Source organism: Bombina bombina, chromosome 3, assembly GCF_027579735.1.
Source record: "Bombina bombina isolate aBomBom1 chromosome 3, aBomBom1.pri, whole genome shotgun sequence".
Classification (NCBI taxonomy): domain Eukaryota; kingdom Metazoa; phylum Chordata; class Amphibia; order Anura; family Bombinatoridae; genus Bombina; species Bombina bombina.
In genome coordinates this window covers 733,046,773-733,065,659 of record NC_069501.1, presented here as the reverse complement: position 1 = coordinate 733,065,659, position 18,887 = coordinate 733,046,773, and the positions used below count along the sequence as shown (strand labels likewise).

Below are 18,887 nucleotides of genomic sequence, written 5' to 3'. Positions count from 1 at the left end.
TGATCCTGCAAATGGATAACATTCTTACAAATTTGCCGCCATTTAGTGCTCATGAGCTTATGTCCCTGTTTTCATCAAAAGATATCAAGAGAATGAAGAACATTTGATAATAGAAGTAAATTAGAAAGTTGTTTAAAATTACATGCTGTATCTTAATCATGAAAGAAACATTTTGGTTTTCATATTCCTTTAAGTAAAACAAAACCAAACACAATATGATTTTGGATTAACCCGTGTGTAAAGGTATCTGAGATTTTAGAACAACTTTGTGTGCTTTATGAGTTTGTAGTTTTATGATTTTGCCACATAAAGATGAGAACGTTGGTAAAAGTATGTCTGGATGGTTATCTAGAGGCTAATAAACAAAACATGCTCCTATACTTAGAGATTTACTATAGAAATTCCATTCATACTTTTTTTTTTTAAATTAATTTGACTGCATGGAGTCTTTTGGTTTATCATGCTCTTTAAAGATTTTTTTTTTTTTTTAAATATATAAAAAATTGGAATATCTCATATGAAGAGCCATTTCTCTACAGTTATGTAATTTAAAAACACATTACTAAAAGAAACAGTGTACTCCAAAATTGTTATTTTAAAAGATAGATGACGCCTTTATTACCCATTCCCCAACATTGCATAACCAATATTTTTATATTAATATAGTTTATAACATCTAAAACTCTAAATCTCTGCCTGTTTTTAAGCCCCTGCAGGCTGCCTTAATCTCAGTCTATTTTATAAGATTGTCACAGCAAGACAGAACTAGTTAATGTGTACCATATAGATAGCACTGTGCTCATTCCTGTGGAGTTATAAATGAGACCGCATTAATTGGCTAAAATTCAAGTCATAAACAGACCAAAGATAAGGGGTGTGCTAGCTGGAGGCGCTGGTTCAGCTTGTATCAGTCGTTGGTATCTTCCTTTCCTTTCCTTCCTCAGTTGTATAAGTCTAGGTGCAAAATAGTGGTGCTGAAATATCAGACAATACACCATACTTGAGCCAAATAAAGACAAACTTTTTTACTGAATCTGTGATATTGTCTTTTCATATTGGGAAGGAGCCGGTAACCTGCAATATACACTGTGAGTAGATATTCACCTTTGTATGGTGTATTGTCTGATATTTCAGCACCACTATTTTGCACCTAGACTTATACAACTGAGGAAGGAAAGGAAAGGAAGATACCAACGACTGATACAAGCTGAACCAGCGCCTCCAGCTAGCACACCTGACATATTCACACAGACCTTGGGAGAGACTGTGGGACGGCTGCGGTTCACCAGAAGGGGAAAGTATTAATACATATTATACACCTGTTTGCAAAGATAAGGGGCAGTCTTCAGAGACTTAGAGGCAAGGTGATCACAGAGGTAAAAATGATATTAATATAACCATGTTTGTTATACAAAACTTGCTTTTCAAATAAAGATACCAAGAGAATGAAGAAAATTTGATAATAGGAGTAAATTAGAAAGTTGCTTAAAATTGCATGATCTATCTGAGTCACAAAAGAAAAAAATTGGGTTCAGTGTCCCTTTAAGCAAGCTTGTGAATAACAGCAGAAAACATCAATTGAAAAATATCAGTGCTTTGAATTTAAAAACATTTACAGCATAATTATCTGTAAATAAACTTGTATTAGTAATGAATGGAGTGGAGAATGCAAATTAAAAACAAACTTGAACTCCTGGGCCTGTTTGTTTCAGAAACCTGTATAACAAACTAAAGCGACATGAAATCCATAAATTTTTTAGATAGAGAATAAAATTTAAAAAAAGTTTCCAATTTACTTCTATTATCAAATTTGCTTGATGTCTAGAGCGCTACATGATAGGAAATAATGCTGCCATTTAGTGCTCTTGCAAATGGATAACGTTCTGCCATATAGTGCTTCAGAAATGGGCCTGCTACTGAGCTCTCATCACTTCTTTTCTACAAAAGATACCAAGAGAATGAAGAAAATGTAATAATAGAAGCAAATTTGAAAGTTGTTCAAAATTACATGCTCTTTCTTAATGATGAAAGAAAAATGTTGGGTTTCATGTCCCTTTAAAGGGACACTAAAACAAAAATAAACTTTCATCATTCAGATAGAGCTTTCAGTTTTAAGACACTTTCCAATTTACTTCCATTATCAATTTTTATATGCACGCTTTCTGAGGCACCAGCTCCTACTGAGCATGTGCAAAAGCTCACAGGCTATATGTATTCTAGTCTGTGATTGGATGATGTCTGTCACATGATACAGGGGGCCAAGTGCATTATATTTGTAATATGCACTTGTTAATTATACAATTCTATACAATAAAGGAAAAGGAGCTACTGTATTTGTGAACAATTTAATACACTGATTCTGGTCAAGTGAATCATTGGGGAAACATTAAAGAAGAAAACAAATCACAGAACACTTTCTATTAAAATTATTTTCAAACATTTTTTTAATGATACAGTGCTTAATCACTTATGTGTGTTCTAATGTTAATACCTGGGCTATTATATATTGTAGGGGTAATAGAGAGAAGGGCAACACATACAGTATGTTAAAATATATTTTAGTGTACAAATGTTCTAATTTGTTAGAGCATTTTATTTTTAAATTGTTCTTTTACCAAATCTATTGCATTTAACATACTCATCCATCATATTATCTGACTGCAGAAAAGATTGATGTGTCCAACCCTTATATGCCAGGTTTAAAGGACAACATTCTGATCTCAAAGTTCAAAAGCAATAACTTTTGAAGGAAGGTTTGATATTTGTTTTCTGTATGAAAACTTGTTTAAAGGACATTAAACAGTATGGGATTGTAAAATAGAATGTTACATTTTGTTTAGTTAAACACTTTGCAACATAACTTCATTATTTATTTTGTCCCCTTTCCCTGTAATTTATCACTGAAAATGACTGATAATTGTTTGTTTCCTACATTCCACTGAATTCTATAAAGTAGTAGGCACCAAATTGTTTGAACTTATCTATCTCTCTCTATTGTTAAGAACTTTTTAAAAGGATTACTACTTTTTTTTTTCAAATCTGAAAATATATAAAAAATCAAAACTGAAAAAAAAAAACTGAGCAACCTGTTTATATACTATTTGTTCTTGATTGTGCTTACACAAACTGCGTGTGCATGCTTGTGATCAATTCATGAAAAACAAAGGTCACAATAATGTTAGCATGCATGCAATATTAAAATATCACGTCCGAGTTAACTTGTGCGTGTATTAGTAAACATGGCCGCACAAGCACAAACAATTTTGCGCTCGTTGGCTGAGCCACCGAAGACTTTACGTAAAGGGTAAGGGCAAAAATTAAAGTAGCATGAAACACAAAATAAATAAATTAAAATAAAATGTTACACTTATATATACACAATCTAATAAAAAATATGCACATAAATATTTGAAAAGTTATAAGGGTTCAAAGGTATATAGTATATGAACAGGTATTTGAATAGAAAATGCTATAATGTATATATACATGTTTATGCATGTATATATTCATATGTATATATGTGTATACATGTGTATTTATGTTTATATGTGTATACAGTATATGTATATACATTCATATATACACCAATAAACACATATATACTGTAACAGGAACACTTTTAACCACGGTCTTCTAGGGCACAAATGCAGCACAGGACAGTCCACTGTAGTTTAAAAGGCTTTATTTTTCACAGCAATAACAAACAGGCAGTTCATTTTCAAAAGAGGGAAATCCTTCCTCTGCAGCAAAGTTAAGTACTTTTAAATGTGTCCCAGCACTTCACAGCATTCCACAAGTGCTTTGTAAAAATAATGTCCTTTTACAGTTCACAGGAACAAAAGTCTTTTACACAGTGTAACAAACACACACACCAGCTTCTGTAGCTGTGTAACTCTCTCCCAAGGCCTAAGTGAGGCTGCTATTTAAACCCTCACAACTTCTAATTAGCCACACCTGTGATTAGCTGCTGGACAGCTTCACAGCTGTCTGGGATAATGGCCCACCCTCTCTCCAATTATCCCAAACCCCAGGGACCCAGAACACAGTTTATCAACTGCATAATCAAATACACACTCTTTCTCCCTGGGGTTTTAACTGAAAGGAGAAATAGCATGTACAATGCTTGGTCTTAAATATCTTCAATTTATAACCAGGCCTTGCTTTCTGTCACATATCCTCCCCCCCAGCTCACACCCAGTGGGTTGAGCGACCATGGACATCAATAAATGTACCCGAGACAAACCATCAGCATTGCCCTGCAAAAGACCAGCCCTGTGCTCAACAGTAAAATTGAAGGGTTGCAAGCTAAGAAACCACCTAGTAACCCTTGAATTTGTTTCCTTATTCTGACTCATCCATGTGAGAGGAGCATGATCTGTTATTAATTTAAATTTTCTTCCCAACAGATAGTACCTAAGGGTCTTTAAAGCCCACTTAATGGCAAGGCATTCTTTCTCCACTATAGAATAGTTCTTTTCCTGTGAAATAAGTTTTCTGCTTAGGAAAAGGACAGGATGCTCTTCTCCCTGACACTCCTGCGAGAGAACTGCTCCTAAACCAACATCAGAGGCATCTGTCTGTACAATAAAATCTTTAGCGAAATTGGGGGTTACCAAAACTGGATGGGCACAAAGGGCATCTTTCAAATGCTTAAAATCTTGTTCTGCTTCTGGGGACCATTTTATCATAATTGGGGCCCTTGCTTTTGTGAGATCTGTCAAGGGTGCCGCAATTGTAGCGAAATTCGGGATAAACCTTCTATAATAACTAGTTATCCCAATAAATGCTCTTACTTGTTTTTTAGTTAGAGGCTGTGGCCAGTTCTGTATGGCCTCTTCTTTTGTTGTCTGAGGTTTAACTAATCCTCTACCAATAGTATAACCCAAGTACTTAGCTTCCTGTAAACCAACAGTACATTTTGCAGGATTGGCAGTTAACCCAGCGGACCGTATTGCATCAAGTACTGCTTGAACTTTTGGAAGATGGGATTCCCAATCTGTACTATAAATTATAACATCATCCAAATATGCTGCCACATAACGAACATGGGGTTTCAGAATTCTATCCATCATCCTCTGGAATGTTGCCGGGGCCCCATGTAAACCAAATGGCAACACCGTATACTGAAATAAGCCCTCTGGGGTTGAAAAAGCTGTCTTTTCCTTTGCTTGACTAGTGAGAGGCACCTGCCAATACCCTTTCGTTAAATCAATTGTAGTGAGATAACGTGCTTTTCCTAGCCTTTCTATCAACTCATCTACTCTAGGCATTGGGTAGGTGTCAAATTTACCTCTGGTTCAGTGACAGGGAGTTCTGTAGGTTTTAAGGCAATTAAAACTTCCCTATCTTTCCAAGGTTTTAACAGATTTATATGATATATTTGCTCAGGTTTCCTTCTCCCTGGCTGACTTACTTTGTAATTAACATCACCCACTTTCTCAATTATCTCATATGGGCCCTGCCAAGTAGCCAAGAATTTATTTTCAACTGTAGGGACCAGAACTAACACCCTATCCTTAGGTTGAAACACCCTGGCTCTAGCATTATGGTTGTAGCTGTACTTTTGTGCTTCCTGTGCTTTTCCCATATGTTCCCTTACAATGGGCATGACAGCTTCCATACAATCCTGCATTTGGGAAATATGTTCAATAATACTTCGATAAGGTGTTGTCTCTTGCTCCCAAGTCTCTTTAACTATATCTAGTAATCCCCTGGGATGCCGCCCATATAACAGTTCAAATGGGGAAAAACCTGTAGAAGCCTGGGGAACCTCCCTGATAGAGAACATTAAATAGGGTAACAGAAGGTCCCAATTTCTCCCATCTGTGTCAATTACCTTTCTTAGCATACTTTTGAGAGTTTTGTTAAACCTTTCTACTAAACCATCAGTCTGAGGGTGATATACTGAGGTCCTTAGTTGTTTTATGCCAAACAATTTACACAATTCTTTTGTAACCCTGGACATAAATGGAGTTCCTTGGTCTGTCAAAATTTCCTTAGGTATCCCGACCCTGCTAAACATTAGCATGAGTTATTTTGCTATGGACTTTGCAGAGCTGTTACGAAGGGGAACTGCCTCAGGATAGCGTGTAGCATAATCAAGGATTACCAGTATATACTGATGTCATCTAGCAGATTTAACCAGCGGACCCACCAAGTCCATAGCAATTCTTTCAAAAGGCACATCAATTATAGGCAAGGGCACTAAAGGGTTACGAAAATCTTTAGCAGGAGCTGTAAGTTGACACTTAGGGCATGAAGCACAATAATCCTTGATGGCTACAAATATCCCGGGCCAATAAAACCTTCTAAGAACTCTCTCTTTGGTTTTCTCAACTTCCAAATGCCCCCCTAGAATGTGGTCATGTGCAAGATTTAATACAGTGTTTCTAAAAGTCTGGGGCACCAAAAGTTGTTTAACAATGTCTGTTCCTTTCTTCTCTACACGATATACCAAATCATTAACTGCTTCAAAATAAGGATAGGGTAATACATTTCCTGGCTGTGTCACAACATCATTTATAACCCTGATATTATTTCTTGCCTCTACCAATGTTGGATCCTCCCATTGGGCTTTTTTAAAATTACCAGGGCCACCAACCAGATCGATCAAATCATCAATATTTTCCGAGCTAGTACTTGGTACTTCATTACTCTGAGAAGGTTGATCACCTACTAATACAGGCATAGGGCAATAAATCTTTTTTTTCTCCTTTTCAATGGAACCCTCTTCAAAATCAGTTTCAGAGAAAGGAAATACATAAATATCAGAAGTTTGACATATTTCTGGAGATTCCAATAACTCCAGAAAATTTGGAAAATCTCTCCCTATCACCACCTCATGGGCTAAATTTGGTACTACACCCACACAATATTTTAATTTACCACACTGAGTCTCAATCTCCACCTCAGCTGTAGGATATTCCCGTTTATCTCCATGAACACAGGTAATTCCCATTTTTTCCCCATAATCTAATACTGCATCTGGTACTAAAGATTTAGCCACTAGTGTGACCATACTTCCTGAATCAAGCAAAGCCCTAGACACTTTACCATTAACCGTCACAGTACACCAATGGGAATCATTATTAACAGAGCTGTTGCTATTAGACAATAGTAAATGTGCAACATTACAGTCCATAAATTCATCTTTATCACAGTCTCTAGCAATATGCCCAACCTCATTACATTTAAAACATCTTACAGGTTGGTTATATTTAAATGTTTCCTTAATTCCTGGGGAAATGTCTCTGGTGCTTTGCCTATACACCTGCTGCTCTCTTATCCCCTTTATCCCCTGAACAGACTTACCAGTTCTTGTAGAGCTCTGGGACTTGGGATTGTGGGGCTGATCCATTGAAGATTGTTGCAAAACTTCTCCTGAAGCTATAAATCTTTCGACCAATACAATCAACTGATCCGCTGTTTTAGGATCACCTTGATTAACCCACCGCCGCAGGGAAGCAGGTAATCCAAGCTGAAACCGGTCCATCACCAGTAGTTCCACTATTTTGGTAGCCGAATTAACCTCTGTTTGCAGCCACTTCCTGGCAAGGTGTATAAGGTCGAACATCTGGGATCTTGCAGCATTATGAGATGAAAACATCCAGGAATGGAATCTTTGTACACGGACTGCCGAAGTCACCCCCAGGCGTGCAAGGATTTCTGCTTTCAATTTCTCATAGTCACTGGCTTGTGCTGGCTCTAAATCAAAGTAGGCCTTCTGAGGTTCACCACTAAGAAATGGCGCAAGTATACTCGCCCACTCAACTGTCGGCCATTTTTCTCTTTCTGCTGTGCGTTCAAATGCCAAAAGATATGCCTCAACATCATCAGCTGCTGTCATTTTTTGAAGATAATGACTATCCCTTATTACTCTGGAACCTTGGCTGCCACCAACATATTCAGAGTTCAGTTTTTCTGATATGGCTTGAACCTCTCATTGCAGAGTTTGTGTAGCACTTTGTTGCTCTTCCTGGGTCTTCCTGAATGTCTCAGCTTGCACAGCAGCCATCTGTTGTATCAACAATTCAGTGTTCTCCTTCTGTGATTTAGCCAGCAGCATAGCACTCTCTGACTGGGCCAAGACCAACTGTTGCAGTGCTGCACTATTTTCAGCAGCTTTTCTGTTAGTCTCCTGCTGTATAGCATTAGAATGGATCAAAGCTTTAATGACTTCCTCCCTGTTGCTTGCAGATTATTATGCCCACAGACATACAACGTGGTTGCCCGCATTCTCCACCAAGTGTAACAGGAACACTTTTAACCACGGTCTTCTAGGGCACAAATGCAGCACAGGACAGTCCACTGTAGTTTAAAGGCTTTATTTTTCACAGCAATAACAAACAGGCAGTTCATTTTCAAAAGAGGGAAATCCTTCCTCTGCAGCAAAGTTAAGTACTTTTAAATGTGTCCCAGCACTTCACAGCATTCCACAAGTGCTTTGTAAAAAATAATGTCCTTTTACAGTTCACAGGAACAAAAGTCTTTTACACAGTGTAACAAACACACACACCAGCTTCTGTAGCTGTGTAACTCTCTCCCAAGGCCTAAGTGAGGCTGCTATTTAAACCCTCACAACTTCTAATTAGCCACACCTGTGATTAGCTGCTGGACAGCTTCACAGCTGTCTGGGATAATGGCCCACCCTCTCTCCAATTATCCCAAACCCCAGGGACCCAGAACACAGTTTATCAACTGCATAATCAAATACACACTCTTTCTCCCTGGGGTTTTAACTGAAAGGAGAAATAGCATGTACAATGCTTGGTCTTAAATATCTTCCATTTATAACCAGGCCTTGCTTTCTGTCACAATACACATAAAAAATAAGAAACAAAGGGGCGCCACATAGTGTAATCTTGTACTGTAGACATCTGAATAAAAGTGTGTAAATGACCACTCACAATATTTGTTGGCACCAGGAGGATGGTGCAATTAAAGCTGTCTAGCACTCACAGTCTCCAGCTGACTGAACTTCGGTCAATGCCTCTTCACGTCTCTGTAAAGAAATTGTCAAGCTTGTATGGAACTAAATCCAATAATAAATTCCGGCCACTATATTCCCAAGACTTGTTTATTTAAGGATTAGTAGTGAAGCCATATGGTTCTAAAAAAACTCTCCACGTAAAGCAGGTAGCAGTGACTTGTTAAGAAAAAACATTTTTAATTTGAAACTCGTTTTTTGGTCATTCCTTTCTTTTCATATACACATGTATTCACATATATACTTTGGAGCCCTTTTCACTCAAATACTTGAAAACAAAAAAATGTACTGTAAATATTTTCCATTCCAATGTTCTTCACATGGGGAAATATGTTCCATGTATTTTTATAGATATTCTTATTTATATCTGTATATACCTATATCTATATATAAATTCACACACACATATATATGTTCAAAGTAATACATTGCACCATAGAAATAATATAAAAAAATTAACCCAATCCATGTAACATCAATTTCATCATGGATAACGGTGCATGGAGGTGTAACTTTTAAATATCTAAAGAAAAAGAAGTATTTTAGACACCATTACTAGCACAAAACTATTAATTTGATATTTCATCACAGCTCATTGTTTACTGCATAACCATTATTTTATGTAGTTCCAGAATGCACTTCAGCACAATTATATGAGAAAAAAAGTTTACCTAAACTGTCCCTTATAAACAACATCAAGCAGTATTAATGGACAGTTTGTATCCATAGTTAGAATGCAATACTGGTTAATCACAGATTAACTTGCAATCATATCCAATATTCTTCACTCATCCGCCTAAAATGACTTCAGGCAATAAAATTTCCAAGTGAACAATTTTTTTTTCTTGATTATAAAATGACAAGCACTACGGTTTCTTGAATTCAAGCAAAAAAGTTCTGCTCACATGCATATGGTTATAGCGATTTGCAGATATATACACAAAAGGCTCCCTTTTGTTTAGCTTTAACCACAGATATAGGAGAAATTCACAACTTCAGTAAATAGCCTCACATTACCTCTTGACCGTATTGATTTCCTGGAGAAAACTCAGAACTTACCAATCCCCTGGGTACTTCTTGTGATATGCTTTAATCCCATACTGCTTGCATAGATAATGGTTTCTTAGCCGACCGCGTACAGAAGGTCATTTGTGTTCTGCTTACTTGTTGAGCAAAAGTGGCCACTTGTCCCGTGTGCTTGTATAATAGTGCTACTGTCTCCAGCAGCACAAAGGAGTATGACAATCCTTGAAATGCAGTTAGCATTTGGGACACGTGTTTCACCCGTTCATACCTCGGGCTTTTTCCTGCTCAACCTGTTCATGCCATTAGTGTCCGTTCCTTTTGAAAGTCCGCTCCATAAAATCGATACAGTCGAGAGGTAATATGAGGCTATTTACTGAAGTTGTGAATTTTTCCTATATCTGTGGTTAAAGCTGAATGAAAGGGAGCCTTTTGTGTATATATCTGAAAATTGCTATATGCATATGAGCAGAACTTTTTTTGCTTGAATTCAAGAAACCGTATTGTTTTTCATTTTATAATCAAGGGGATTTTATTGCCTGAGATTATTTTAGGTGGATGAGTGAAGAATATTGGATATGAGTGCAAGTTAATCTGTGATTGACAAGTATTGCATACTAACTATGGAAATTAATTATCCATTAAAATGGCTTAATGTTATTTATAAGGGACTGTTTATGTGAGCTTTTTTCTCATATAATTGTGGTGAAGTGGATTCTGGTTATGCAATAAATAATGAGCTGTGACGAAATATTAAATTAATAGATTTGTGTCTAAAATTCTACTTTTTCTTTGTATATATATATATATATATATATATATATATATATATATATAGTATCAAAGTTCAAAGGGATTTGCACTGACACCTTCCAAAGTTGCTGCCAGGGTGTCAGGAGCATCAATATCCACAAAAAAGTTATAGATCCGCACTCTCTGGGCTTTCAAAACATGACATTTATTGTGTACAGTGATGTTTTGGGGATCAATTTGTCCCCTTCATCAGACCAAACATAGTGAACAAAACAGTGAGCTTAAATAGTATATAACCCCACCCCCAGGAAGTGACACAAATGCAGTATCCATAGTAACCATAATAACATATGCACACTTGTTGAAAACTGTGTCTATATGTGTTAACATGTCAGTGGAGTGTCCAATATAAATGATAATATTAGGGGAATCAATATAAATAAATAATTAAATATTGAAATAATCAGATCCTGATCTGCTATTTGGTATCCAGATCTGATTATTTCAAAATGTAATTATTACAGGTGAGTCTAATTATTCATTAAACAGGTGTCCAGCAGACAGTTGATTACAAAAGGGCGTTACTTACCAAAGAAAACCCCTTCCTATGTCATGCTGTCAGCAATGGCACCATATGGAAGAGAAATGTCACAAGGCCTGAGAAAGAAAATAATTTCTTTACACAAGAGAGGTGAAGGCTACAATAAGATCAGCAAAGTTTTACTTATCAGTCTGAATACTGTAGCAAAAGTGATTCAAAGATGGAACTGCAACCATCTCACAGAGAAGTCCAGGCTGTCTATGGAAGTTAACACTTCAACAGGACCATCTTCTGATTAGAAGGTTTGAAAATCACCATGCAAGTTCACTGCAGTTAGCTAAGAAGTAGAAAGCCAAACTGTGGCGATTGTTTCCTGTGACACAATATGGGGTACACTGCAGAGGAATGGCATGCATGGGTGTCGTCCATGAAGGAAAGCCCACGAACAAAAAAGCCCACCTAGAATTTGCCAGGACACAAGCTGAAAAAGAAGAAGACTACTGGGACTCTGTACTCTGGAGTGATGAGACCAAGATAAATGTTTTTGGAACTGATGGCTTTAAAACTGTATGGCATCGCAAAGGTGAGGAGTACAATGAAAAATGCATGGTGCCTAGAGTGAAACATTGTGGTAGCAGTGTCCTTCTGTGGGGCTGCATGATTGCTGGTGGTGTAGGGGAACTGCATTTCATTGATAGTATCGTGAATTCACAGATGTACTGCTCTATATTGAAAGAGAAGATGCTATCATCACTCCGTGCCCTTGGTCGTCATGCAGTTTTCCAACATGATAATAATCCAAAACAAATATCTAAGGCCACTGTTGCATTTCTGAAGAAGAACAAGGTGAAAGTGATTCAGTGGCCAAGTATGTCTCCTGATCTGAACCCAATCGAACACCTATGGGGTGTCTGAAGAGACAAGTTGAGCATCACTCTCCATCCAGCATCCAGGCTCTAAAAGAGGTTATTCTTGAAGAATGGAAAAAGATAGATGTTGCAATATGTCGCCAACTTGTTCATTCCATGCCTAGAAGACTTGGTACTGTCCTTACAAATCATGGAGGGCATATAATAATGTAATAATTTTGTTTTAGTGTATTACAGACCCAAGAACAAACTGATTGATGATAATACTAATGTAATATATATGACATATTAAGTTTACCACAGGACTAAAGGGTCCCTGTATGGGCCACCAAGTTTAAAATAAATAAATAAATAAATAAATAAATAAAATAAACCCAACTAAATTGTAGACGCTGGACAATATATTTGAGGATTTATTTAAGAACTGAAATTCAGATCTTGATGCTAAGACCTTTTCTATGATCTAGTAAACAGTAGTAACTTTGTAAGCTCAGACAGTGATTGTAACAGTTTTACAATTCGTATCTAGTCAATAAGGATTATTCAGATATAAATACATGTTTTAGAAGATTTAAGTTAACAGTTTTAATATAACTAATTTACATACCGTCTTTTAATACATTTAGGCATACTTGCTTTATATTTGTGGTAGGCTACCTCAAAAATTGCTTTTGTATTAGAAATCAAAATAAAATTATGTTGCTTATCTGAGATATTCAAAATAGGGTGAGATTACAGACTATGATTAGATATGTATAGGGTTCACTAAGCTAGTAAGACAAGTAATTTTCAGAATATACAGATGCCACTTCAAATGTATATAAAAGAGTGACTCAAGTCACTAAACTTCTCTAGAATGTGAAACAGAAATAAGATGGTCCCTAAACGTTTCAATAATTCAGTGTCACATTTTAAAATTCAGAAGCTGGATAAATGTAAATGGGTTATGTTCCTTTGCCATGTATAATTAATATGCCAAAATACATCCTACTTATCTCTTTACTATGACACCTTTTAATAAGCCATCATTTCAACTATACAAGTGTTAAGCCATCAACAACTGTAAAAGTAATTTAATCCTTTTTCATAAAAGGACATTAAAGTTTTAATCATATATAATGAATAAGGTTTCATACTTCAAGAGTTGTCACAGATTAATGGTTTATTCTGCACATTAGCACTGGTATAGTTAATGCATGTCAATGTACTATGTTATATTGATAGGGCTGTGATCAGCCTCTGGAAGTAACGTATGAATTTTGACTGTTAACTATGCCCTTAATGATATTTAATTAACATTTATGAGTCTCTATTTACTTTCTATAATATTAAAGCATAAGCTTTAGATGTTAATGTATTTCACTGTTGCTATGGCTATAAAAAGGGTAAAAAAAGTTTCAAGTTATACCTTACTCATCATGTCCAGTAAACTTAATAATTAAACATACTGGGACAGATTATAAGTAGGGCGCTAAAGATATCACGGGCACAATAACAAATATCTCTGGATGGACCGTGCTACCCTTAGCGCAAGACTTTGATATTACAAGTCCATGGTAAGCATGGTAACCAGAGAAGGTATAGCGCGGAGGAATTCACTCAAGAGTTGCCTATACTTTTAGTGGAAATTGCGACAGCGCTTATTTGCGCTGGTATTACAAGTTGAAAGTTGTAGTTTGTGCTTGAGCGAAAGCCGAAACTGTGCTATAATTGACCTGAAGTTAACTGTAAGGGTTAAAAAAAAAGTTGCACAAAACACATGTAACGCACATTACAATAAAGTATTACACAAATATATACACTTTTTAATAAAAATAAATCATATTATTATTTATAAAAATGTTTTAAAAAAGGGTTAATAGGGATATGGTGTTTGACTGGGGTGTGTATATCATTTATATATATATATATATATATATATATATATATATATATATATATATATTTATGGTGTGTGTATGTGTATACATGTCTATATATGTGTATATATATGCATATATATATATATATATATATGTATGTGTGAATTTATGTGTTTCTATGTGTAAATATCTATGTGCACAAATACAAACATATATATACATATCATATAAGCACATAAATACACACACACACACACATATATATATATATATATATATATATATATATACACATATCATATAAGCACATAAATACACACACACACACACATATATATATATACACATATCATATAAGCACATAAATACACACACACACACACACACATATATATACATATCATATAAGCACATAAATACACACACACACACACATATATATATATATACACATATCATATAAGGACATAAATACACACACACACACACACACACACACACATATATATATATATATATATATATATATATATATATATATATATATATATATATATATATATATACTTTTGAGTCCCCTGGTCAAATTTTTACATTGAGCACAGTTAACGTGCAAGCAGAAAATTAATCTGTCCCATTATAATTATTATTATTTTTTTTGGGAGTGGTGATGGTTGTGTTTTTGGCAATTATAATATTAATAATAAATGATATTAGTAATAATAATAATAATAATAACAATAATAATAAAAAACATTTCTTATACCCAACCTGTAATTAAAGGAACACTCAAAAAAATTTCAACTTATCAACTTTCATGATTCAGATAGAGCATGCAATTGTTAACAACTTTCCAATTAATTACAAATATCAGATTTGCTTTTTTCTCTTTGTATCTTTTGTTGAAGAGTAGGCTCAGGAGCAGCAATACACTACAGGGAGCTAGCTGATCACATCTGGTGACTGAGTCAATGACAACAGTAATATAAGTGTAGCCACTACACACCAGCTGACTCCCAGCCTTGAATTGCTGTTTCTGAGCCTACCTATTTGTGCTCATCAGAAAAAGGATGGCTATTTCAAGAGAACAAAAGGAAATTTGTTAATAGAAGTAAATTGCATGCTGTATCTGAATTACAAAAGTTAATTTTTTTTCTTTTTTGTTTCTTCCTTTTCAGATTTGTAGATCATTCTATTAAAATGTACAAAGCATTATTTAACTAATTATCCACCTTTTCATGCTGCCATATTGATGTCAGGCTGAAGAAAACTACTGTTTTACTTATAATTTCCAAATAGTTGGCTAAATAGAAACAAGTGTCATTCAAATTAAATGCATGGGTTTTTAGTAATATTAATAATCATTCAACAAAAATGCATAGGTTTTTAGTAATATCAACTAATCATTCAAAGTAAATGCATGGATTTTTAGTAATATCAATAATAAATCATAGTAAATGCATAGATTTTTAGTAACATCACTAATCATTCAAAGTAAATGCATGGGTTTTTAGTAATACTAATAATCATTCAACGAAAATGCATGAATTTTTAGTAATATCAATAATCATTCAAATTAAATGCATGGGTTTTTAGTAATATCACTAATCATTCAAAGTAAATGCATGGGTTTTAGTAATATCACTAATCATTCAAAGTAAATGCATGTGTTTTAGTAATATCACTAATCATTCAAAGTAAATGCATGTATTTTAGTAATATCACTAATCATTCAAAGTAAATGCATGGGTTTTAGTAATATCACTAATCATTCAAAGTAAATGCATGGGTTTTAGTAATATCACTAATCATTCAAAGTAAATGCATGGATTTTTAATAATATCAATAACTATTCAAAGTAAATGCTTGGGTTTTTTAGTAATATCAATAACCATTTAACGAAAATGTATGGATTTTTAATAATATCAATAACCATTTAAAGTAAATACATGGGTTTTTGAAAATATCCATAACAATGATACAATAAAACTCACTCCTAATCTATTGACACTGAATGGAAAGAAATGGAAGCACAATGTAAGATTTTTAGAAATGGTCTACAACTTTTAAAATCGCATCATATATGAAAAAACATAAGTTCATATCTGGAAAATGACTTCTGTCCAAGGCATAACACAATGGTAAGTGAGAGATACTCTGTTATAGCCTCTAGTGTTACTGTCTGTTTAAGTTATCTTGTAAAAGTAATACAGATAAATCTGAGAAGAATGTTCTAGTAGTGAAAAGGGCAGATGATCAGTACATTGCTCCCTAATGCAATAAGACTGACTGTTCAATATGTTTTATAATTCTGTACATGATATAAGTGGGCGACAATGGGGCTATTTCTCATTTTTAGTTATTTCCCGATTAATTCAGTTAATAATTATGACCACTGCTGGCTATTGCCAGCCTTAGGTTACGCATTTTACTATTAATACATCATTAATATCATGCTACAGATTAATGATTATAGAATTGAATGTTTTATTTATTGCTCTACTTAAATGTAAGATACTCTATTCATAATAATAATGTGCAAATTATTTATTGTTTTGCAAAAAGAACTATATACCTTTTTCTAAAGAGATGAGAAGCTTATAAAGTTTGATGATTCTGCTTGGTTTTGGTATAAATCTTTCTTACTTTAATTGTTATATTTTCATTATTATTTTTTTTTATGCAGACGAAACACCAACTAACAACTCTCAGCTTGGTAAGTCTTCATTTACTTCAAAGTATATTTAATTCTAATTATTGTGTTTGTATTTTTCTTTTAATTTTACTAACTATTACAAATGAAGAGTAGCAGATGTGCCACTACCATTAAGGGCTAGATTACAAGCGGAGCACTAATTTACAAGTGGCTGGTTATTGATACTGCAAGCTCACGGTAGCAATCAGTGCTCAGAAAACTAACAAGAGATCAGATCTCTGGTTAGTTTTCCAAAAGTGCCCCAAATATATACCCCTTGTAGTTTTTTTATTTGATTTATTTTTAGGGGTTAAACGTGCCGGGGTGGGGTGTTGGAAAAAAAAGGCACTGAAAAGTGCCTTTACATTGTGGTCTATGGGGAACTGTTCCCTGTAAATATATAAGTATATGCTTATATACATATATATTTGTGTTAATATCTGCATATACACATATTAACATATAAATATATATGTATATATTCATATATATATTTAACAACTACTTCTAATGCCGTGTCTTAGAACAAGGCTCACACTGGGGCCTATGGAAACACTCTCTCGTAAGCGCAAAGGTTCCGTGCAATGCGAACACAAGGTCGTATTACCATTGCACCTAACTGTTAATACCAGTGCACATTTCTGTGTGCTGGTATTACTCTGTGGAGCACAAATATTGCTTTTGCGAAAGCGAACTTTTGTGCTCTACTTGCAATCTAGCCCTAAATACTTTGTGAATTGCTGCAAGAAGAAAAAAAAAACATTAATGCATAAGTTTTACCAAATATGAAAATTGCATGTAGTTTGAAACTTGAAGGACTTTATAAAATATAATGAAATCCATGATACTGCTGCTTTTCTACTGAATTTTCTGAAGAAATATATGTGACTCATACAAATGAGTTCATAGCTGTTTTATGCAGAAATGTCAATAAATATTCAAATTAGCAGGAAAGTTTCAAATAAATAATTGAATAACTGATTCATATGTTAGATAGAACCATCTTTTATAACAGAAAAAAGGAAAATGTATTCTTGAAAATTATGCTGTGTTGATATTTGACCCTCATAAAATGTATCAATACAAATTAAATTATTCTAAATCTTGACAGATGCATAACCACCATTTTTTATAGTTATCATTCATATGAATCTTTATAACATTAAAGGCCAAATTACCAGTGGTGCGCCGTTTAATGCTCCTGCTTTTTGCACGTTTCAGGTTGAGCTTATCGCTTGCGTGCTAATCTGATATGCGTAAAAAGCAGAACTTAGAATATCACACGCATGATAACGTATTACACCATAGAAATCAATGGAGCAAAAAAAGTGGAAAAAATCACCCTATTTGGGCGCAAACACGACTGCATGTTCTCAAGTGTGCTAACTTGACATGAAAATTGTATTATTTCACATTCCAATGTTCTTCACATACAATAATATGTTCTAATTATTCACAAATAATTATTTCTACATATATATGATGGTATTTGGTAGACTATATATCTGTACCATTATATATATATATACATATATATATATATATATATATATATATATATATATATATATATATATATATATATATATATAGATAGATATATATAGATATATATAGAAATATATATTTATAAATACATAGAACACATTCGGCCATGTGCAGAACATTGGAATTTGAAATTTTTTTTACAGTAAAAGGCAAAGGGCTCCAATGCAGTTATATATGCCTATATATGTACATATGTGTTTATGTATATATATATATATATATATATATATATATAGATATATATATAAAAGTCTGTAAATACATATATGCACATATAAATAAATACATACATATGTACACATATATAGATATTAGACATGTACTGTATATGTATGTATCTCTATGTTAAAGCCCTTTGTCTGCTTTTTTTGATAACACCTGAGATCTCATATCTTTGAGTCTTTATAACTTTTTCGTCCAATATTTTTTTTAAATATTTTTTATTAGATGATGTTACTATAAGTGTAACTATACTTTGAAATGTATTTTTAATGTTTTTTGTGAGACTTTTGGTTTTACAAAGCTGTTAAACAGAGCTCTTAGGACGTGCTAACCCGACATGCGTTAACTTCAATTGCGCTCAAGTGATTGCGTTTATTTTTGAAATGGT

At 34.2% G+C, this 18,887-nt stretch overlaps 1 protein-coding gene across 1 annotated transcript in view; it reads left to right on the top strand.

The window, feature by feature from the left end:
- Positions 1-18,887, top strand: part of ZPLD1 (zona pellucida like domain containing 1) — a 431,915-nt gene that overhangs the window by 383,666 nt on the left and 29,362 nt on the right. Inside the window, exon 11 of the mRNA XM_053704866.1 lies at positions 16,721-16,750. Coding sequence (XP_053560841.1) covers positions 16,721-16,750 — 30 coding nt within the window. The remainder of the gene's footprint in view (positions 1-16,720; positions 16,751-18,887) is intronic.